This window comes from Rhipicephalus microplus, chromosome 3, assembly GCF_043290135.1.
Source record: "Rhipicephalus microplus isolate Deutch F79 chromosome 3, USDA_Rmic, whole genome shotgun sequence".
Lineage (NCBI taxonomy): Eukaryota > Metazoa > Arthropoda > Arachnida > Ixodida > Ixodidae > Rhipicephalus > Rhipicephalus microplus.
Window position 1 is genome coordinate 257,060,459 of NC_134702.1, and position 25,096 is coordinate 257,085,554.

At 43.9% G+C, this 25,096-nt stretch overlaps 1 protein-coding gene across 1 annotated transcript in view; it reads right to left on the reverse strand.

Annotated features, from left to right (window-relative positions):
• LOC119168537 (endothelin-converting enzyme 2) overlaps positions 1-25,096 on the reverse strand; it is a 260,418-nt gene that overhangs the window by 80,444 nt on the left and 154,878 nt on the right. Inside the window, exons 12-13 of the mRNA XM_037419939.2 lie at positions 16,567-16,618; positions 4,323-4,390 (exon numbers count right to left, since the gene is read on the reverse strand). Of these exons, the coding sequence (XP_037275836.2) occupies positions 4,323-4,390; positions 16,567-16,618 (120 nt within the window). The remainder of the gene's footprint in view (positions 1-4,322; positions 4,391-16,566; positions 16,619-25,096) is intronic.

Genomic DNA, 25,096 nt, shown 5'->3' on the forward strand with positions numbered 1-25,096 from the left:
TGACACTGGCGCTTGATGGCATGGGTGCGGCCACGGAGCAGTCCACCCGCATCGGAGACGCGATGCTCCATGCGGGGAATGGCCAGCCCGTCCAGCGAAGAGCGTGCGCCGAGACGCGATGCTCGACGCAACCGTGACCATTAGCCAGGCCACGTTCATCGCTGTGTCGAACGGCTGACTGTGGAGACGCCTCGCCGAGATCCGCGATGCCCTCGGCAAGGAAGAGAACAGCAGGCCAGGCCGCGCCCCGAGATGCAGTACTCGTGCCGGAAACGCCGCCCCAGATGGTGGTTGGACGGCAGCAGCGTGGACGACCGCGTTCCCTGGCCGGAACCTGGATCGCCTGCGTCCGACGCTTCGGCCCGCTGTCTCCCGTCTGCCGCTGCTTCGGCTCGTCCCCAGCCACAAAGCCCACTGCCACGTGATGGTCGCCCGTGGCCCAATCGTGGCACGCCACCTCTATGGGCCACCACTGGTCATCAGCTGATTCGCTGACAGTCACGCGCACATTAAACGCGCCTTGCCCCGCACTTCCGTCGTTGTCGTTTTCTTCGCTCATCACAGAAACCTCCATTTCGCAAGAAGAATGACTCCAGTCTTCTCTTAAAAACATTCGAAATAGTCGTGCTGCTACCGCTGAGGTATTTTACAAGGCTTCTGAGTTCCGGGTCAGCTCGCTGTTGCTCAGTAAAGTCGTCGTCAGTTATTGTCCCTAAGAATCTGTCCTCATCCAGGCCGTCGGGAAGCGGTGCTCGACCGGGGCACGAGACAAGCAGTCGGTTTCAGAGTGTGTTCTTCCAGACTTGTAAACGACGGTCACGTCAAGTTCTTGAAGTTTGAGGCTCCATATTGCGAGGCGACCCGAAAAGTTTTTCAAGTTAGCTAGCCAACACAAGGCATGGGGGTCGCTTAGAACTTTGAAAGGCGTGCCATAGAGGTAGGAGCAAAACTTTGACGCTGCCCAGATAATGGCAAGGCTCTCCTTTTCTGTTCTGGAATAGTTGGCCTCGGCCTTCGATAGCGACGAGCTAGCATAAATGATGACCTTTTTCATGCTGCCAGTCCTTTGCACAAGAACGGCACTGAGTCCTACGCTGCTTGCCTCGGTGTGTACTTCTGTTTTGGTGTATTCGTCGAAATGCCCAAGTATGGGTGGTGTTCGGAGGCATCGTTGAAGTGCCTGAAATGCTTCTTCTTGTGTCGCTTCTCACTTGAATTCGACGTTGTTTTTCGTGAGGTTAGTTAGCGGCTCGGCAATCTGTGAAAAACGTTTGATGAAACACCTGTAATTGGCACACAATCCGAGGAATCGGCGTACAGCCTTCTTGTCAGTGGGCTGCGAGAAATCAGCGATGGCGAATGTTTTCCACAGGTCAGGACAGACTGCGGACTTGCTTATCCCATGTCTCAAGAACAACGGCTCCTCGTACGCGAAGCGGCACTTTTCTGGCTTCAGGGTTTATCTAGAAGTGTTGATAGCTTGAAGTACCACTTCAAGGCACCAGAAATGCTTGTCGAAGCTGGAGGAAAACAGGACGATGTCATCCAAGTAAATGAGGCAAGTCTGCCATTTCAATCCAGCCAGCACGGTTTCCATAATATGCTGAAACGTTGATTGATTGATTGATTGATTTGTGGGGTTTAACGTCCCAAAACCACCGTTTGATTATGAGAGACGCCGTAGCGGAGGGCTCCGGAAATTTCGACCACCTGGGGTTCCTTAACGTGCACCCAAATCTGAGTACACGGGCCTACAACATTTCCGCCTCCATCGGAAATGCAGCCGCCGCAGCCGGGAATCGAACCCGCGACTTGCGGGTCAGCAGCCGAGTACCTTAGCCAGTAGACCACCGCGGCGGGGCAATATTCTGGAACGTCGCAGGTGCCAAGCAAAGACCAAATGGCATGACCTTAAACTCGAAGAAGCCGTCTGGTGTGATAAAGGCTGTCTTCAAGCTCTCTCGTCAACCTCAATTTGCCAATAGCCCGTTTTGAGGTTTATCGAAGAAAAGTACTTCGCGTTGTAGAGACGGTCCAGTGCGTCGTCTATACGTGGAAGACAGTACACGTCCTTTGTGATTTTGTTCAGGAGGCAGTAATCGACGCAAAAACATAGGGTCCCGTCCTTCTTCTTCACTAATAACACGGGTGATGCCCACGGACTCTTGGATGGCTGGAATGATGTCATCGCGTAGCATTTCGTCGACTGGTTTTTTCACGACCTGGCATTCGCGCATCGAGACTCGGTACGGGCTTTGTCGAACTGGTCAGGCACTTTCTTCTGTTATGAAGCTATCAGTGCAAGTGTGCAACTGTAACCCAACTTTCTGTTTACCGGGCACAGGTTTGCCCAAATAAACAGTTTCATCTGACCATCCAGTACCCAGCACCTCCACCACATGTCACGGGGTCGTGACACGGTTGAAGGCAGGAGACTGGATGGTCAGATGAAACTGTTTATTTGGGCGAATCTGTGCCCGGGAAAAGTAAAGTCGGGTTACAGCAGCACACTTGCACTGACAGCAGCGAATGCAGCATCGGTTGTCGATCAACTGAAAAGCGGCGAAGCGTGTCGGGACTTATACCCTTGCCATCGAATATTCTAGCGTTATCGCTAGTGGCCACGTAGGTTCCCGAATAATCAATGATATTCCCAAATGGGCTTAATCTCAACAAACTGATCTACTAAAGCCTCTAAGCTTCTCGAACATCGTAGGCGCGGTTTGTGCTGAACGTGGTGTAACGGGGTGATAGCAAAACTTAAAGAAAAGAACGTGGCAATATACAATGATCTGAACTGGCATGCATGTGTTACTAACATTATATCATTGGTGAACAAGTCTTTAGGCTTCCCGAAACGTCACCTTGGGCATGGCCCAAAGAATGTCAAGCTGCTGGCCTACAAGTCTTTTATCCGGTCCAAACTAGAATACGTAGCCGCAGTCTGGAGCCCACATCAAGTTTTCTTAACCGACTCACTCAAAGCAGTTCAAAACCATGCCATCGGTTTCATTCATTCTTCGTGTTAGTATAATACCAGTGTATCATCACTGAAATACGAATCAGCTGTTTTAAACCTTGTCTACTGCCATAGCATTTCCGGTGTGCACCTTTCCAATAAGTTTTTTTCACAGCTTGCTTCATCACCCATACATAACTCCACCGGCGCCCATATATGTCATCCCACGTTGTCAACCACTTCAAGTTGCATGACCATCTTTGCTGTGTCACTTTTTATACGAACTGCAAAAGACTGTAATAACCTTCCTCATAACCTCATCACCACTGCATGCCCATAAACATTTTACAGCGAAAGCTGCTATGAGATCACAACATGGATCATATGCAGCACTATAGTTGTCCAACGCCGCCGCCAATGTCCGTAACCACTATCGGACACTGAGAGTGGCACACTGAGCATGTGCGTGACACACCTAGGAAGTGGCACACTGAGCACGTGCTTCTGCATCCTCCTCCTCCCAAAATTTTTTGTTATGTTATACAGAGTCCAAAATGACCGTTCGCCTGCTTGGTCCCCACTTCAGCTTAATGAGGTGCCCCCTTAACTCCCCCCTTCGAAAAAACATTTTACCTCTGGCCCTGCTCCAAGCAGGTGAGTTCCACTGTCAAATTCGAATATTAATATGAAAGGACCTTTTGTGCTTCTCAATTTAGAGCTCTCAGACCAACTTTAGAACATTCAGTGAACTGTTGATGCTGCGTGAGAGCAGCGACTCCCAGCAGCCAACAGGCGGTTCAACTTAATCAAGTAACGTCTTTCCGTCCACAAAAACAAGAAGGGACTTATTTCAGGTCAATCAACAAAAGACGCTGCAAAAGCCTGCTATAAATTTTACTAATGGGCTAAGCTTTGCCGCAGTGCATGGGCCAAATAGTGTCCTCACTTCTATTGTAACAGCACTCGCTGAAATGTTGTTCATAACCGCTGCTGGTGATTGACGTCTTTCGTAACCATGCTGTCGAATACATTCCACATGTATCAGTGGAACTATTCCATACTACTGAGGGAAAGTGAAATGATCGTCACACAGTGATGCGCTCCTCCTCGCCCCTCCCCTCGCATGGAGTTTAGGTAATACGGACCCATTTAGCTGGATTATGACTGTCGGTTATAACAAGTTATAACAAGAGTAGACTACACATTGAGACAACTGGATTCGGCAAGAATCTACAGTGTAGCAGTGCATGGGCTTTTTTTTTTTTTTGAGACAGGCTAAGGGGTCAGTGCGACTGGTAGCACACTCTTGACAATGTTTCTCGATAGATAAATTCATTCTGAAAATGCCTGTTAAGGGTCTCACCTTCCTGACGAAGAAACTCAAACACCAGGCGGCCCATGAGGCTCCCAAAGGATCCATACTGCAATGCCCTGCAACATCACAACAAGGACACAAGGAGCTGTTGCACTTTTTTAATCAAACAAGCTGAATTAAGAGACGGTCACGAGTCGTCAGCATCCATGGAGAAATAAGGTGGCCATAACAATGACAAAGCAGTGTGTGCCTTTTCGACCCAGCAATCAGTGCACAGATCAGACGAAAAAAAAAGCAGTGCCAAAAAGCAGCAAAGCTCAAGTTGGAACGAAATACAACTTATTTAGGATGCGGGCAATATCTTTTTTAATGTATAGTTTATCCCTGAGTCGCACTCCTTTAGGAAAGTGCCTTTTAGTAATGGCGTCGTTCACGAAGAAACTGAGTGCGTGAAATTATTTTAGAAGCTATCTTCTTTACACAATTCAAATAATTTAAATCATCTGAGCTAATTTATGTTCTCTTGAGAAAGTGCATTAAAAAGGTAGCCTTTGTATTCAGAAGTGTGCTAGGAATGCAAGAATGTACTGATGTGGACACTCACGTTGCAATTAGCGGGCATTATGTTGAACACTGAGAGCAAAAAATTTACGAATGAGCGTCATGTGACAATTTTGAAGTCCAGCCATAAGAAATGAAAGAAGAGTATGCTGGGAATTCTACTAAGGACATTTAACAAAAGGAGGATGCAGCATAAAGAAAAGAAAAACAGGGGCATAATGGCAATTCTATCATGAGCACGAAGAGACAGCAGCTTTGGAGCCGGTTGACTTGTGGGGTACTTAGCTATGAAGCAGAAACCTGGAGACTTAAAAAGAGGGTTCAGCTTAAATTGAGGACGACGCAGCGAGCGATGGAAAGGAAAATGGTAGCTGTAACCTCAAGAAACAAGAAGAGAGCAGATTGGATGAGGGAACAAACTGGGCTTAAGGATATGATAGTTGAAATCAAGACAGGAAAATAGACATGGGCCGGGCATGTAATACATAGGCAGGATAACCACTGGTCATTAAGGGTAACTGACTGGATTCCCAAAGAAGGCAAGCGGGTTAGGGGGAGAAAGAAAGTTAGGTGGGCAGATGAGAAGTTTGTGGGTATAAAATGGCAGCAGCAAGCACAGGACCGAGTTGATTGGCAGAACATGGAAGAGGCCTTTGTCTTGCAGTGGACGTAGTCAGGCTGATGATGATGATGACTTGTGGGGGGGCTAGGTGCACTCAATTTCTTAACCCCCTCTATGAAGCTAAATGCCTTGTGTGGCTGTTATCCATATGAAATTTCTTTTTCCCCAGTTACTGCTGTGTTGCTGTGTTTTTTGAAACGATTGACAGGGCCACAAGGAGCATTCTTTCAAGGGTGTACCCGCAAGAGCAGCAACACTGGACATGGTTCACCTCCTATAGGTACTTACAGTCTCCTTCCATAGCCTCTCAACAAGAAGAGAACAGAAAATTTTCGTTCTGCCTAACAAAAAAATGTGGATAGAGGTATACAAGAGGCAGCGCTACACACTAACATTGAAAATATCACTTCGAGAATTTATTGGAACTTTTAACGCTGTCAATATAAGTGCAACCAACCAAAGCTTAAGTAAAGAACTGCATTGTGGTGACATCAAGTGGGCACCAGCAATGAGATGGTTTTCATGCAAGTTTACCTAAAATCTTCATAAAAATGTACATCCGGATTTCAGCAATGTTAAAATGTATCCATTACCAGTCCCTCACTTAAGAAATTGCTGCAGATACCCAAAATGAATGCTGATGATGCCGCGAAGCAGTGTGCATCGAATAATGAATCGAGGCCTTCTATTTTGTTCTTGGTACGTCATACGCTTTGAATGATGAGTGTTTACACATCGGCCTTCTATGTGGCCTTTTATTTTGGCCTTGTTAATATGGCCTTTTATTTTGTTAGTTCTGATTAACTTTTGATAACTTTTCTATTCACAGATGTTTTGTTTATACACATTGACATTGCCGCTTTTATAGTGTTGTGGCCATAAATTTTATCCTGGTTAATAGGCTTTTATTTTGTTCTCGTTAACTTTTTACTCTGTCGTATGTTTTGATTAATGGGTGGTTAAATGTCGGTGTTCTTATGGTCTTGTGGCCTTTTGTTTTTATAACCATATGTGTGCTATGTACGCTCAGTAGAGGGTACCTGTGCTTTGACAAGGAACAATGGTGAGGCGTGCCCCGATGAGAACAGCCGAACAGTGTGCGACCCTAAAGTGCTTCGCCCCTAAAAATTCTGACATGACTTTTTCAACATCTAATGTTTTAGGGAAACAAAGATAGAGCACTGCAATTCCAGTCCTATCATATGAGCTTTCTCAAGAAACATATGAGCTTTCTCTGGCTAGCACTCGACAACATTTTTTTCATTTAGATTCACTTAGCCTCGATCTGGGTCTGAGTGAGACAAAGCATGAATGAGCTTGCTCACCCTGTCGTTTCAGCCACATACAAAACCCAGAAATGTTATGCCTGAGGATAGCTCAGTGATTTATGGCTGCCAAACTCACTTAAAGCCCAGATTAAGCAGAGCAAAGTTAATATTGCCACGTTCCTTTCCTCAAGTTTTGTTATCACCCTCGTTACAATACGTTCAGTACAAACCACGCTTACGATGTTCGAAAAGCTTCGAGGCTGTAGTAGATCATTTTGTTAAGATTACGCCCACTTCGTGAACATTACAGATTCTTCTGGAACCTACGGCCCTGCCAGATAACTCTAGAATATTCAATGGCAAGGGTATAAATGCCGACGTGCTTCACCGCTTGTCAGTTGATTGACGGCCGACGCCCTGCTCACCGCTATCAGTGCCAGTGCCTTGCTGTAATCTGACTCCTTTTATGCGGCTACAAGTTAGGCCCGAATAAACAGTTTATTATCCGACCATCCAGTCTTCTGCCTTCAGCCACGTCAGGATCCCGTAACAACTGGTGGAAGTGCAGCTTCGTTCATGTACCGGACGCTCTCGTCAAGCCGTGAACCCAGCCTATGTCGCGGAGAAGACACCAACGCCAACCAGGAGCAGTGAACAAGCCACCGGCAGCAAGGTCTACCACCGGAGTACGGGCCACTACAAGACAAGGCGCGGAAGACCAAGGCCATGACCTCGACTGCGGGGACAATGACAACTGCTGTGTCACAGTCCGCGATCGTCATGCATCAACGCAGGGTACCATGAACATATCACGGGTCATCGTTCGAAGTAGTCCTTATTATGCAAGGTCGGAACGGTGGTGCGAACCCTCGTAGCCGTGATCCGAGGCCGCGATCCAACGCCAGGCGACGAACGGCAATGCCAGGCGACGAACTAGCGACCTCGACATCCTCATCAACGGCCACACCGTCACAGCTCTCGTCGACATCGGAGCCGATTATTTTACCATCAGTGAGACTTTCGTCGCGAAGTTGAAGAAAGTTAGGACCACTTGGGGAGGCCCTGAAATCCATACAGCCGGAGGTCACCTAGTCTTGCTAAACACTAACCTCCAAAATATCTTTGCATGGTGCGAGCAATGGAAGATGAGGTTAAACACAGACAAAACCGTCTTTATACGAGTAACCAACAAAAAAAATATTTTGCCATTTACATATCAATCTGGTACCCAGACACTAGCTCAGGTTGTTGAGTATAAGTACCTTGGTGTCACTCTAACCAACTACCTCAGCTGAAATAAGCACATCTCTAATATTTGTGCGTTGTCTTTCCGTAAACTTGGTTTTTTGAGACACAAACTAAAGCATGTGTGAGCGGCGTAGTGAAGCATAAGTGGTGGAGAGTGCTTTGGTTCCCACGTCCTTTTGCTCTACCCGTCACCCCTGGAGCTCCGGTCTGGCGACGATTGTGCCCTCAAGCAACAGCGATGGCAGAACCCAACACGTCTGCTGCTCCAACCGCTCCTTCTCAGCCACTTAGGCTTCACTACACCATGAGTACCTCTCATCGAGACCCTCCGGTATTTTCCGGCCTTCGCGGCGAAGACATCGAAAAATGGCTGGACAGTTATGATCGAACCAAATTATTGGGACGAGGCGCACAAACAGTGCTACGTTCCTTTTTACTTCGATGAGGTCGCTAAAACCTGGTATTACAACCACGAGAGCGACTTCTCCAATTGGTTGGCCTTCACGGGGCATCTTCGTCAGGTATTTGGCACGTCTGCAGGATGCTCTGCGTTAGCGAAATAGAAGCTCGCAACCCGCATCCAGGGTGACGACGAATCATATATGTGCTACATTGAAGATGTTCTGGCTCTCTGTCGCCGAGCACAAAATGACATGATGGAGGCGGAGCACATCCGACACTGACTGAAAGGTATCAACTCTGTGGCCTTCAATGCTCTCGTTATCCAAAACCCAACTACCGTCCGGGACGTCACCACCATATGCCAAAGAGACCCAGCCCACGTGAGATACGATGATGATCACTACAATGGTTTTGTCATACAGATGAAGATGAAGTACATAGTCAGTGCTCACACATGTTCCTTCTAATGTAAAAAAACTAACTTATTTGACTGTTATACGCCCCTCATTGAAATATGTCTCAATCGTCTGGGACCCATACACAAAAAGAAACATTGAGGCTCTCGAACTAATCCAACGCAAAGCGGTCCGTTTTATTTACTCCAAGTACCGAAGAACTGATTTCCCCACAAACCTTATGAAAGAAAACAGTATACCCACACTTGAAAAACGTCGTAAAACTCACAGGCTCAAATTTCTTTTTCTTTTGAGTAACAACAAGTTGTCAGTAAACAGTGATTTGTATCTAAAACCGCTTACAAGACAAACCCGGCACCGACAAACTCATTCATTAACACCGTATTTCGCCAGAACAAACATTTTCAAATACTCGTTCTTTCCTCGAACCTTAAACGACTGAAACTGCCTACCTCAATCGTTAACCGGCTCTGTAGAGGCACTTGAGCGTATTTAACCATGACCTATGATATATCTTTTTGTATCTTTTGTATATGATGTATATTTTTATTGTTCTTGCTGTTTTTCACGTGTGTGCAATGCTATGATCTTGCCCCTCCGGCTGGGGCCCTTAAATGGGCCTGCAGTATTCTGTAAATAAAAATAAAAAAGTGACACCAGTGGGAATATACGCAGCTAGAGTGACCATTAACAGTTGCATTTATCCCGCAAGCTTCCTCGTACTGCAGCATTGCTCAAGAGATGTCCTTGGAATGGACTTCATGAGCCTCCTACAGTGCAGTTATCAACCTGAGAATAAAGTCGACAACACCATCTACACAAAAAGCACTGCCACTGCACATGTCGTCAGGAAGGCACACCTTGAATGTGCTGGAAGACCAAGTCACCATTCCCCCTCACTCCACCGTCAGCATTTTCGTCGGCACTCAAGAATCAACAGATATGCAAGGCGTCGCTGAAGGCGACCAAAACCTGTTGATCAACGGCAAAATTCGCGTCGCTAGAGCAATAGCCGAGCTGCAAGGAGGGAACGCAAGAGTGAAGTTCGCAAACTTCAGAATTGAGTACAAGCACATGAGGGAAGGCACGTCGGTTGCCTAGATTGAAGAGATACTGGAAGCCAGCAACGCTTTTGCCCTCAACGATTCCGCCGACTGAAACCCTTCAACCAGGTTTCAACGTTAATCCGAGCCTTCTGACGCACAAACAAGAGCAGTTCGAGAACCTGCTTCTGAAATACAAGAACTATTTTTCGTCGTCATCGAGAATTCGACAGACACCTGTCGCAAATTATTAAATTGTAATAGAAGAAAATGCCAGGCCACTCCATCAGAGTCCGTACAGTTTCAACACGAGAACGCGAGGCCATAAAGAGACAAGTCGATGAAATGCTCCGCGACGACATTATCTAGCCTTCAAAAAGTCCAAGGACGTCACCGGTGGTGCTAGTAAAGAAAAAGGATGAAACACTACACTTCTGCGTTGACTATTACCAACTCAACAAGATAACGAAGAAGGACGTATACCTTCTCCCTGGAATTGACGACACCTTTGATTGACGACTCCACAACACCAAATACTTTTCAGATGAACTTCAGGACAGGCTATTGGCAGATCAAGGTAGATGAGTGAGACTGAGAAAAGACTGCATTTATAACACCAGGCGGCCTTTTTGAGTTCAAGGTCATGCCCTTCGGTCTTTGCTCGGCACCTGCGACTTTTCAACACATTATGGACACAATGCTTGCAGGACTGAAGTGGCAGACTTGTCTCATTTACTTGGACGGTGTCGTCCTGTTTTCCTCAATCTTTGACGAGCATCTTGGGTGCCTTGAAGCTGTTCTTCAAGCCATCAAGGCTTCTGGACTCACCCTGAAGCCAGAAAAGTGCCGCTTCGCGTACGAGGAACTCTTGTTCTTGGGCCATGTGACAAGCAAGTCCGGAGTCAGACCTGATCCGCAGAAGACAGCCGTCATCGCTGTATTTTCATCGCCTGCCGACAAGAAGGCCGTGCGTTGATTCATCGGCCTGTGCGCCTATTAAAGGTGCTTCGTCAAAAAACTTTGCCCGTATTGTTGAGCCACTCACTAACCTTACGAGGACTGACATCGAGTTCAAGTGGAAAACCCCACAGGCGGAAGCATTTGGGGAACTAAAACGATGCTTACAGATGCCTTCCTTACTCGCGCGTTTTGCCAAAAACGCTGAAACAGAAGTGCACACTGACGCAAGCAGCGTAGGACTCGGCACCGTCCTTGTGCAGGAAACCGACGAACTGGAAAGGGTTATTAGTTACGCTAGCCAGTCACTATTCAAGGCAGAAAGCAATTATTCCCCAACAGAAAAGGAGTGCCTTGCCATAATCTGGGCGACGTCACAGTTTCGTCTTTACTTCTACGGCAGGCCCTTCAAAGTCGTAAGCGACCACCACACCTTGTGTTGGCTAGCTAACTTGAAGGACTCTTCAGGTCGCCTCGCCCGATGGAGCCTGAGACTTCAACAATATGACATTACCGTCATCTACAAGTCAGGCAGAAAACACTTTGACACCGACTGCCCGTCGCGAGCCCCCGTCGACTCACTACTTCCTGAGGACCTGAATGACGAGTTCTTCTTGGGAACGATAACTGCCGACGACTTCGCTGAACACCAGCGGGCTGACCTGGAACTTCGGAGGCTAATCGAATGCCTCGAGGGCAGGACCTCCGTTGCTTCGAAGGTATTCAAACGGGCACTTACATCCTTTTCGCTGCGAAACAGCCTTCTCTAAAAGAAGAACTTCTCGCCGCTTCGAGCCAAGTACCTTTTTGTGATGCCTTCAGCTCTGGGACCAGTACTCCTTCAGACCGTGGACGATGTTCCAACGGCAGGACACCTTGGTGTTTCCCGCGCGCTCGCAAGGATACAAGAAAGGTACTACTGGCCCCGCTTTACCGCCGACGTCGCTCGTTACGTTAAGACATTTAGAAACTGTCAGTGAAGAAAGACACCACCGACAAGGCCAGCAGGCTTTCTTCAGCCGATCGAACCACCTCGCCGACCGTTCCAACAAATCGGGATGTACCTACTGGGGCCGTTTCCAAAATCGAATTCAGGAAACAAATGGATCGTTGTAGCTACTGACTATCTCATCCGCTACGCCCAAACAAAGGCTCTACTCAAAAGTAGCGCTGAAGAGGTAGCCAAGTTCTTCGTTGAGAACATCGTCCTTTGTCATGGCGCCCCAGAGGTTGTCATCACCGATAGAGGTACGGCCTTTACTGCTGAATTGACTCGAGCGATCTTGACACATAGCCAGACAAGCCACCGCCACACCACCCCCTACCCCCCACAGACAAATGGTCTCACCGAGCGGCTAAACAAGGCAATTGCTGACATGCTGGCCATGTACGTCGACGTCAAACACAAGAGTAGGACGCCATCCTTCCGTACGTGGCCTTCGCATACAACACGACCGTACAGGAGATGACACAAATACAACCGTACAAGTTGGTCTACGAAAGGAACCTGGCAACGACGCTTTACGCAATGCTGCCCAATGTCGCTGATGAAGAAAACCTTGACGTCACCCTCTATCTTCAGCACGCTGACGAAGCACGTCTACTCGCCCGCCTGCGCATCATGAATCAGTAGATGATGGACCGCCCCCGTTAAATCTTTGGCGACACTTCTTAGAATACCAGGCCAGTCAACGTTTTGGGTATGTACGCCGATATGCCGACGTGGACTCAGTGAAAAACTTCTGTGATGGTACTTCGAACCATACAGGGTAGTACGACGTCTCGGTCAGCTCAACTACGAGGTTATCCCCGACGGCATAACTAACACTCAACCGCGCCGATAGCGACAAGAAATCGTCCATGTCGCGCGCCTGAAGCCTTTTCATGATCGTTAGCGAAGTGAGTGTACTTTGTTGTTATTATTGCTATATTATTCTTTATTATTTGTAATTTCTTACATAATTATTGCACTTTCATTTTCTAGTAAAGCATCGGGACGATGCCTTTTCAGAGGTGGGCAATGCAACGTTCCTTTCCTCAAGTTTTGTTATCAGCCCCGTTACACCCCGCTTACGATGTTCGAAAAGCTTCCAGGCTGTAGTAGGTCATTTTGTTAAGATTATTTATTTATTTATTTATTTATTTATTTATTTATTTATTTATTTATTTCAGGTACCCTCATGGCCGAGAGGGCATTGTTCAGGGGAGTGGTACAGGATCAGGATGTTGAAAGGTGTTTGAATTGTACAAACAAAAGCACTGAACAAACAAGTATCCAGCGGTGCGTAGAAGTATACAAAAGTTTAACACAAATCTACACAGGTATTGCCTCTAGCATGAAAAGATAACAAAACTAACATTGACAACTGCATGCATATGACACATTATAAGATAAATAAACACTGTGGAAAAAAAAAAAAGTTCAAGCTACACAGAAGTGAAGTAATCAGACACTTTTTTCCTAAACTGGTCAATATTGTTAGTAAGCACTAGGGATGGTGGCAGGCGATTCCACTCTGATGTAGTCCTAGGAATAAACGAGTTTGAATATGATACAGTGCGACATTTCGGGATACCAACTTTGCAAGAATGATCTATGCGCAATGAAACATGAGCAGGGGGTAAGATAAGAGCAGTTTTAAGGGTGGCGTTCAATTTATAGATTTTAAAGAAAAGGCACATGCACGATATCTTCCTGCGCAGTGTGAGTGATTCAAGAGATAGAGTTGCTTTCATTTGCGTTACGCTTGATAAACGGCCGTAATCGTGAAGGATGAAACGCGATGCTCTGTTTTGGGTTGCTTCAAGTGCATTTATGCCCACTTCGTGAACATTACAGATTATTTTGGAAGCTACGGCACCGCTAGCAATGACACTAGAACATTCCATGGCAAGTGTATAAATGCCGACGCGCTTGGCGGCTTGTCAGTTGATCGACGGCCAACGCTCTGCTCGCTGCTATCAGTGCGAGTGGCTTGCTGTAATCTGACTTTCTTTTTACGTGGCGATAAGTTAGGCCCGAATAAACAGTTTTTTATCCGATCATCCAGTATTCTGCCTTCAGCCATGTCACAACCCCGTGACAATATTTGCAAAAGATTTATATCCCACTATTCAGTTTCTCAGCTAGAATTGATGCAATAAAAGGAATCAGGTATAGATAAAAATAAAAACTGCCTCCTTTACTCACCATGCTTGTGAATCAAAATGTGACGCAAACACACCTACAGCAAATAGTTGCGCAGCATTATATCGTAAAGAAATAAATTGAGCACCCCCTTATATCATTCCATTACATGTCACCATTCATGCCGTGAGGGCCGACACTGAACTAGGGTCAACAAATAAGCATGGCAGCGAAGTTTATTTAAGAAAGCCCACACATTTATAGTATCAGATGAAGCACATGATTCGCATCCTGGCAAACAATATATTCGCATATTACTGTATTTACTCGCATAATAAGCACACTATTTTTTCTAGAAAATTCAGCTCCAAGTTTGAGGTGTGCCATTTACATGGGACAAAATTTCCGAAAATTTTATTTCTTACTACAGCGTAGGCCACTGGTAACGTATATGTGACGGAAGTGATGAATATCTGCGCGACAGCCGAAATAACCTACTTCAAAGGCTACATTAGCGGAAAATGTGTTGAGCCTGCAGCGAGAATTGAGGCAGGCGATGCATTCAAATTTCAAATAATTAACATTGGAAGACTCGCGCTGCCAATGAAATGAATGCACAAAAAAACACAAAAACACACACAAAAAGCGACATCGTGAAAATTCACAGATTATGTTTCAGATCACACAGATTATTGGTGCGTGGAACAATACTGATTGTGCAATTTCACAGGTTCGCACGCTATATCAAAGACATTGCAATTGAATCGTGAACCCCCATTTAAGTGTTCCAAGCACCACCCAAGCCCCCTTTCCTTCAAGTAGAGCTGCCGAAAAGAGTTACATTGATTCCGTACAAAACCCCAACCGCCACCAAAAAGCACGAACAGTGATTCGGCCTAGCCTATGGTTCGGCACGTTGTCGCAGGAAGCTTGTACAAGAAAACATGAAGATTGGTTGTCGAAAGATCGCACTCAAGCAATAATCCATGAGCAGTGCACATGATACAATGTTTGGGTTAGTGGCTAGGGAATCGACGACGACAAAAGTCCATCGAGCTTGTGCAAGTCTGCGTAGTGGCTGCAAAGGCAAATCTTCGCATAGGAAAGGCGTATATCTTTTAAATTAGCAGATGAAGTAATAAACACAATAATGATGGCACTTTTCCCAACAGGAAATTTGATACACACTTGAAGAGCTAAGACGTGATCATGCGTTCTATGCAGAGTGCACGCGGCCGGCTAGCAGCTGGAGCTGCGCACGCACGTCGGTGCAAAGGTTACTTTAACGCCAAGGCAACAGCCCTTCATCCTCACTCGGCAAGTCCGCGCAGCGCTGCCGCGTTATTATTTTTTTTCTCGCTTCAGAGAACGTAAAAGGGCGTAAATTCCAACTGTGCAAACACAATACAGAATTACTGCAGATCATGGCCAAGTTAGGAGTGCGCCTATTATGCGAGGAAATAAAAAAATTCAAAGCATGTCTTGCAGGACCAAAATAAAGTTTTTTCATTCCATACTATTTCTAGTGACGAAACTGGGGGTGCAACTATTATTAGAGTGTGCCTATTACATGAGTAAATACTGTAATATTTTGGCGAGAGGTTAGTGCATGCTTACTGACCAACACAAGACCGGTTGCAAGCTGATGCCCTTTTCCATCTCTTTCTCCTTCGGTGGTGGCAGTGTCTTCCCTTAAATGCTCGTTCAAATGTTATGGTAGTATGACAGATACTGATTCCAGTAACGTGTATGAGTAAATTCTCTTTAACCTGAGCTTCAACTACTCTGAAGTGATGCCGAGTGTGAAGTCTCTTTCATAGTGTTGAAGCATCATGTGCAGAGCCGAAAAGTATGCAGGACAAACACACAGTAGCAATATGGGTTGAGTGAAGCGGCCTTCTGTTTGGCTGTATCTATGCTTGTAGTGGCCACGTTTTCTGAACTGTGAGGCTTTTTTTATTCTCAATTTTATGCTATTTTTAAGATGGATCAGTATACAAAGAACACGATGGAGCACAAATAGAAATGACAAAAACTAAGGTGCTTGAATCATTTCTGTGTGCTTGATTTTGTGTGACCAACTTTTTTTACCCGAACTTTACTAAAAAAAAAAAAACTCGAGACAGTGACTGTTTTTTATGAACTGATTCACCACTGTCAGTGCTGACCAACAAGCCCATCAGTACAGATTAAGTTATGTCATCCTGACAGTTACGCTTACCAAGTTGTGCAGACAAATTTCTCACCCACTTGTTAATACAAAAAACGATAGAAAGGGGAAAAAGAAAGTTTACAATGAAAAAACCATAAACAGGGGTCGTTTTTAGCTGACGTTTCGACAAGTGAGCTTGTCTTCCTCAGGCTGCTTCTGTTCTAGCCTTGAGGAAGACAAGTCTACTAGTGTAAACTCAACACAACTCCTGTTTATACATTTTTCATCACCCCACTGTTGAAGCTTCTAGTGTTAATCCCCAAGTCTTACTCTATGCCATGTCTTGGTGCTGCTAGCTGGCTTCAGTACTGCTTGGAGTATGCCTCGCGTTTCCAATACGTGCATGCTCAACTTACTAGCCTGCAAGGCACCACTGGCAAGTATTGAGAAAATGTTTGAATAATAAATGCACAGTTTAAGAACATAGTCCACTTACAGGTGGTCATCCAGAGAGAATATGGGAGGCTGTAATGCTGCTAAGGGCACCACTGAAACCAGCAAGACAAACAAGCAAGAAACATAAGTGGCACTGACATAAACTTCTGTTGTTGGTAAGCCTGCACTACCTTAAAATTTTGCCTTTTTAAAGCTCAGCCACTGTCTAATTCAATCTTGCACATATGGAACTGAAAAAAGTAAGCAACTAGTGTCACAATGCCCAAGCAAGTGCTTTTGACAATAGCCACATTATCTACGGAAAGAAAAGAACACAGAAAGAAGGAAAAAAAAAAACACGCCAACACACTACTTGGATCAGTACAAACAAACCTTTGGCATGCATATTGCAAATGCCAATCGGATGGTGCCTCGAGTGGCACAATAGTGAATGCTATATTTTTGAAGAAAGTACAGTGATGGCAGAATGGAGACTCATTGAATCAGTATAAAACTTTAACATGATATGAGGCATCAACTTCAAATGCTTTGGCTATGACTAACACATTTAGCAACTCGTTACCTAAACAATTGAGAGATATTCTCATTGGCATCAAAAAACTTTACATGGCCATTTTACGAATAACATCACCATACATGTTACAAGAAACTTTTACAGCATGAACATCATATGGCCTTGCAGAATAAGCAGCCGTAGCACAAGTAAATGGTCAGACTTTTGATAAATATGCTGGCTACTTAAATTCTAATCTTGTTTCTGAATCATCCAATCACTGAAAATGCTTTTACTTGCAGTGTTGATCATTTGCAATTTTTAGTTAGAAGAGTTCTTGCTTATGAGTTGAGAATAGCTTCTTCCAACTTCAAGATCATAGAAAGTGAGCTCTCTAGCATGACAAACAGGCAGCAACATCATCGATGGAATATTTGCTAGAATTTTGACAAAAATGCTGCCCCAATGCATCTCTGCCTTGTGCATGTCACGGCTTATACAGTAGGTACATATATATGTTTTACAATTCTTCAATCAAATATCAGTTGAGAGTCAGTGCCGTGATGTATTTTTCTTGCTTTTGCTTTTGCCTGTGTTATGCTGTATCCAAGTTAAAGATAACATCGTAATATTCGCACTGAAGAAAACCCTGAGTTCATCTTTTTAGGAGCTTGCTCATTCTGCGCACAGCTTATCTTATGTTGGCGACGTGTACACCAAGGTTACATGTACACTTCTGCGATCGTGCTCAAGGTCACCTCTCCAGTGATTCCAACAATGCTCACTAAATGGCACGCCGCCCCACAAGGCATCACTTTTGAATGACGCGCCTGCTCCCCTTCTCGAAGTGGTTTTGAAAAAAAGGGAAGTGAAGAGAAAAGTGTGTTGTGGTAACTGTCTCTCTCTGAGGAGGTCACCTTAACAATGCCACCGGGGGGATGGGTAGTAGGGGAGAAAAAGGAATGTGAAAGAGAGGAAAAGAGGAGAGTGTCAGTGATGGTTGGTCTGGACGCGCACAAGTGCGCGCCGCCTTCCAAGGCGTCAGTTCTTTACCGATTATAAGAGTGCTCACTGGGTGGCGTGTCGTTGCTCATTGCGGCACACACCACTTTCGGCACGTCCGCTTCCATTCTTTTCGGTGGGAGCTCACGCAGTGAAGCATACTTGGTCATTACTCGGTCGCATGTACAACCCATCATCCCAGGCAGCAGCGCGGCAGGCATGCAAAACAGCCGCAGCTTGGGCCGAGTCCCCGAGCTCATTGACCGGCGCCCTATTTGTACTTTGCAAAACAATATCTTTTGTGTATATAAAATGTATGTAGTTCATTAAAATGTGCATAGTACATACAATTGTAAATTAATAAACATTGTGTATGTAATATGTATATAACAATGTTGTCAATCCATATATGATGATAGCAGATATGTGTGGAGGATTCTCGGGTGACCCGATCATATACGAGCAAGCTCCTCTAACATCATTCACTTTGTGGACATGATGGTGATTTTTTAAGCTAAAAAATCACAATGTTATAAGATCATCAAGTGAGAGATGCCTGACAGAAGCAGTAGTTGGCAGAACTTGTCTGAAATACTCCGTCAAGTACTTCTAGTACAAGGTATTGCTGAGTTACTTTCCGTCGTCTTTTTGTATGTGACATCGTGAGCACCTCTAAGCACATTGCTGATGTAGCCTTTGCGGCTTGGAGTGAATGCAACCTGTAGTTGCCCACCTAAATGCACCAAAGCGTATATGTACAAAAGAGCGACCCATGGAATATGACAACCAGAAACCAGAAGCATTGCTACCGCCATAATACCATGACTGCTAATGCAGAGACTGAACGGGATAATAATGAAGTGGTCCTTATCAACACACATATGGCCGGCATTACAATGCAAGACAAAAAAACATGGTGCCTATTCAAGACTTGTTTCATGGACTCTATGGCTGAAATACACTCTTAAAAAAAAACACTGCAGGCTTGTGTAGAACACACACCACAGTTACAGTGTAAGCTGGAGGAGCAGTCTTTACACAGGTTGATGTAAAATTGCTGTACCTTAATGTACGAGCACTAATTCAGTCATTAGTCCACACATTCGAGCACCATCGTTTTTAACCTGCTTATTTCCACTATGTTTGGATTTTTTTTTTATTTCATTAAGTATTCTATGCACCTCGCCCAACCTTGGTGTTGAAACTTTGCTAAACACTTTTACTTGTACGAACATTACGAATAGTTTAAAGCACCACCTCCAATGACTACTTATGATTAATGACAAGCTTAACGATATATTGGATAAAGTAAACTCTCTAGGCATGCACTACAGCTGTTAACAGGATCTGTAGTATATGCAGAATGAATATTTTATTTATCACTCAAAGCTTGCAATAATGTTATAAATCACGGTAAGCATGCATAAGTGACGCATGTATTGCTGTTAAAATGTAGAATTGGACACCATATTTATTTGAGAATAATAAATATAGACTGCAAGTTTTCAAGCTATTGGCATTCAAGGATTTATACAAATTAGGAAATAAGTTTCATCAAATGTTCTTGTTAAATTGCAGACAATAGCTTCCAAAATTTCGGTTCCCAGAGATTGTTGCAGAAGCTTCCATGCTTTTTCGGGATGGTGCGTGGTTCAAGGTGGGTGCCTCGTATGTCTTAGTACTTTTTTTTTTTTTTTTTCATTAGACAGCCAGTGATGCTTGAGTGAGGGGTACTGCCTTTTTAGCCAACCAGAATCATTGAAATTGATGACCATAATTTGGCAGCACACAATAGTGATTTAGTGACCCCACTTTCTCACATTATGGGTATTATCGCCCCAGTGTGAGCAGCCTGAAGAAAGCTACATTAGTTGTATTTGAAATCGAATTCATGTTTAGGAATGTGAGTTACCTGCAATGGATTCTTGATGAAAGTGCATACCATCATGTATGGAATGCAGTATCATTAAATTTGCTGTCAATGCACTATGCACGAGCGCAACTCAAGCATGGTTTTATTACATCTGCGATGTGGAAATTGCATTTCCTTTCATAAGTTGCAACTGTGTTCACCAAGAACACCAAGAAAGTTTTGCTTGTAACATCTGTAGATTGTGTACATCCTAGTTGTTTTAAGACACATTGTTCCAAATCATTTTAAGTCGACTGACAAATTCAGTTTTGTTAAGAGACACATGTCACTACATTTTTTTCAGTGTTTCATCACAGCCTATGCATGTACCTCGTATGAACTGAGAGTAAAAGAATTCTGGACAAGGCTGTCATCAATGATGGCTCGTGGAAAAGTTGGCAACTGAATGTACAGCAGCTGCGCATGGCTTCTGTTTTCTATAGAAAGGGAACTTCACTGAGCCACCTGGTTGCTGTATTCAAGTAGCTCGCACGTTCAGGATGTGCGAAATGAAGCCTTTTGTTTTTCTTTAAAAAAGTCAGTGCTGTAAGTTGTGTGTTTAAAAACCACCTTTGCAGATAGCTAAGAGTTCAGGGGAACACCATGTGAAACAACAATTTAGTTGTGGCTTGCATCATTATGCATGCAGGAGAGTGAGCACTAGCACACAGCTACTACTCCCTGAAGTGTCGCATATATTCTGACTATGGGTCGAAGCCATAGACAAACATTATAATGGTTACCTTTTTACTACCGGCTGGTGATCGTGAACACTGACTGCTCGTCCCACCAGGGAGTAATATTTTGATAATCCTCACTGCTTTGCATGCGTAATCATGAAAAGCACAATTAAACTTCCGGGTGGAATATCTAGGAGCATAGACATGCTCAAAGAATTTTGCCAAGTGGGAGTGTGTAGAAACACGACTGCCACTAACTTTTCTATGCAAACATACCCACTTATTGTAGGAACCAAAATTTTGTTATTCTTAGTTGACTGGGTAGCTGACAGCAATATTGTCTTACTTTGGGTCCCCTTGGAGGCACAACTTATCTGCAAAGGCAGTTCTCTGTTCTTAGGGCTGAATTTTAATGCAAGCACAAAGCACGTCTCTGAATGTGTTAGTGCTACTTCCTAAGGTTTCATGTCATGTTTAGTTTTTGTGTAATATGCAATTAGTCACTTAAAAGTGAACTTCTTGTATTGCAATAAAGCTATAGCAGATCAATAATTTTATTTTCACCATAATATTTACTGAATATATTGTTTTATTATGTTTTTGTAACTTTAGCTCATTGCCTTTTTGAATTTATTGCCATAAGTGCAATCAAGTGATTTTCTACTGTCATACTTAATTATACCTAACTTTGCCAATACCTAACCATGTTTAACATTGTTAATTATAACTGACAGAAGGCATTCTGGAATGTTCTAATGTTTCTTACTTCACTGTATCTTTCGTGCAAGCATTTTGGAATGGAATTAGAATTCGGGGTGTTGCCAAAAGCGCAATTTGATTGTTGAACACAGATTTGTGGTGATACTAATTTTGACTACTCAAGGTTCTAATATACCTAAATTTAAGCGCACTGAGTGAGAAAAAATCAATTGTTCGACTGCTGCATTTTGGTTGTCACAAATTTCCTACCTCCATATATTTGCTACTGGGTCAATAATCAGCCTTGTGCGAATAGTGATTTTGATCGAATAATTTCTAATCGAATTCAAATGGTATGTATGATATATAAGAAAAAGGAATATCTATCATCACCCAACTATCCTGCACAATATTTGTTTTGAATTGAAGTAGGGGCTCTATGCAAAATCTATTTTTTTTTCGTTCAAAGGTAGTCGAAACAACCTTGAATAGTCGTGTCTGTAGGATGCGAGTGATAACCTCCAAGATACTTAATGTCTTAAAAATCATTGTACTTAGAGCTTATAAGCTGTCATAACAAGCTTAATAAAATGAAGAATTGCTTTGAGGATAACATGATCTTTTAAAGGGGCCCTGCAACACTTCCTTAAGTAGCCATGGAGCCAGTAAACATGCTTGTTGTCTCACAAATTTACCGCCGCAACGTTTCTAGAATCAGTTCAGTACCAGCGGAGTTCCAAAAATTTGTCGCACACAGCAATTGCATTCTCTCTTCTTGTCCCGATGAAATAGCTGGAAGTTAAGCAGAGAGGAATGGCACGGCAAAATAAAATACGACACATGCACCTCATGACCTTGAGCCCCTTTTTATTATTTTTTCTTTCTTCGGATACCTGGACTTTCAGTGCGATCGAGCACGTACTCGTGGGCAAGCGGCAGCCTCCCGCGGCAGCCCCGGTAACGACGAGCGCACCATGCTCAAATCAGCCAATGGCTGTGACATGAGCGGTATATTCCTTCTTGGCTGTGACAAGTAATTTCTGAGTTTGTAGTGTCATTTGCCGAGAAAAGAAAGCAATTTTTCGCTTTAAAAATTTATTGTGAATTACAGGCCGCGTGCTGTACTGTAATATTTGCCTCGCATGTTTTCGGTAGCCTCGACTGCCGATCGGGAGCGTTTTCTAACCGTGTTCAACAAGTGTTGCAGGGCCCCTTTAAATTTGAAGGAAGGCTTCAAGACAAAGCGAATTTCTCCTTGATAGGTGCTTTTACCGTTTAGCACTCTTACACTCTATTGAAACCATCTTTACAGGCAATGACATGCGGACTAATATACACCTGTACCAACTAGACCAACAACAAGTTCTTTTATAATATACACCTATTATTTCATTACGAATACTTCAAAAATATTTGATAATTTAAATTTGAATTGAAGCAAATTCGAATACTCAACTATGTATTTGAATATTCGAAGCATTCAAATATCCACACAAGCCTATCAATAATGTGTTTTCTAAGCTATCCTGCTAATTTTTGTTGCACTGATAGAAGTCTGCTCGAAGAAAACAGCTCGTGCCTTTTGTATGTGTGCAGGTTCCTGGACCAAGCATCTGGCCAGCACCTAAATTGCTTTATATAATCATAGTTACTGTAAAGCGTGCAAGTTTTGGGACAAAGTGTGTAGTCATTGTTATGTATAATAGGTTACAAGCATTCATCGACATTTGTTGAAATTTTGAATTTATTTTTGGATGAGCAGTATGATGCTTTCCAGGCAACACCAGAAATGAAAATGAGTTGACATGTAAAAGCCTGTTTTGTCTCCAAGCAAAACAGACTATCCTAATAATATATAGCAGTCACTTATTTTTTCTTTCAACAAGTAGGGCACCAATTTTGCTGGTTAGAAAAGTGCCAGCAATCAATTTGATGCCATATTATGCTGCTGTCCCTACTTTTCACTCTCAGCCGTGAACAGCTAAATGCACAGATTGCAGAACGCTGACATGATGCAACAGATTGACCACGGGAAACGCTCAACGACTGGTTTGCATGAAAAACAAATGTCTAAAAAAGGTGTTATAAGATCTAGCAAACGTCTTTATAGAATTTTGGCAAGATGTTTGCTAGTCTTCTAATAATATAAGTAATGTAAAGGTCTATAAAGATTCTTTAAAAAATCTAGGAAGACATTGTTTGGAATTCTTGCAAGCAGTTTTCTAGTTGTATAATAACCTGGCATTAGCACAGCTACAGGAGGTTTTCAGGCTGCTTAAGTTTCAATAACATCTCAACAAGACTTCTTATATACCTTTGGACTATCCTTTTTGGACATTTACTACAAGTTTTTTAGCTTTTCTTGTGTTTTGTTGCTGGTGGCATCTAGTGGGGCCCGGTTGAACCAAGCAAGCAAAAAACTGTTCAGTGGCTGTTGTTGCCCTTGTGGCTCCCGCTACTTTCGCTCTGCTGCTACTAGTGTCGGTGGCCACTCAGTAAAGGTCGGCAGCGCTGGGGACGGCAACAGTGACGCGAGAAAGACCATTTTTCGGCAAGTGATTTGAAGTGTTATAACGCAAAGCGGGCCACTAAAACGTGGTTTTATTTGAAATAAGCACTTTCTTGGCACAGAAGCAGCATTACAAGATTTCTGGATCACTATTTCCACAATCAACATCAACTTGATGTTTGCCATAGTGTCCCTTTAAGCAGCTGCAGAATCCTATGGTGCGAGCATGAGTCACGACTGAGCCCTTCATAATGAAGGGAATCTTCAAACCAGCCACTCGTTATGCTATTCACATAGTGCGACTCCTGGTGTGATTCTGCTTTTCTGTCTTGCACTTTAGTAAAAGCTCGTTATTCAATTTTCATGAGAAAAAATGTCCAAATTAGTAAACTATCAAAAATACCATGACAAAAATGTACAAATATCCATTACATCAATGCACTTTCATTTGGTAACATGCATAAATTTTGTACTCATGAGCACTGCAACTTTCGTCATCCTGCGACTTTTATATTGCGACCATGATACAAGAGCACTACTGTATCTTATTTAGTAGTTGAAAACGTGCTCAGCACCTCTGGCTTATCACAAGCCACCACTATTAGTACTACTACGCGTATGTGACAAGACTTTTTTTTCACTTAAAATTTTTTGCTGGCTAGAGATCGTTTGCCTATGATGATGTAGCAAGCAGGTTTTATGCCAGCATGCGGACCACGGCTGAAACCTTTTCATCTTCCAGCTTGTGCCATGGTTAAGTTTCGAAACATTGTGCACACATGGCAAGTCAAACGAGTGCTGCATCCAGTGCGGACGAAACTGTGCTTGCTAACCACATGATCATCGGTAGAATTTACGCAGTTCCATACCTGCCAAGTTCAAGGATTCTAAATCCGGGAGATATCAGAAACGGGGACGGAGGGGTTGTTGTGCTCTAAATTATTTGCCCCTATTTTTTTTCCGGCATCAAAAAAAAAAAAAAATCCAAGGACAGACGAAAAAAAAAAAAAACATCGTGAAAGACAAGACGGGGTGGGGGGGTCTCAATCCCAAGTGCCAACATCAGCGTTGCGGTCTTAATAGTGGTGGTCTTATAGTAGCGGTCTTATAGTGGAGGGTAGGGTTTCCCACTAAGGTGAGAGTCTCAAAAGATTAACACAACTAGCAGAATCTATTTTTGTCAAAACAACTCGTGTGTACGTCTTCCTGGGACACACGTGAACAAACGATGACAGTATGGCGCAGCTGCTGCCTCAAAAGCGTGGGTCATAGGTT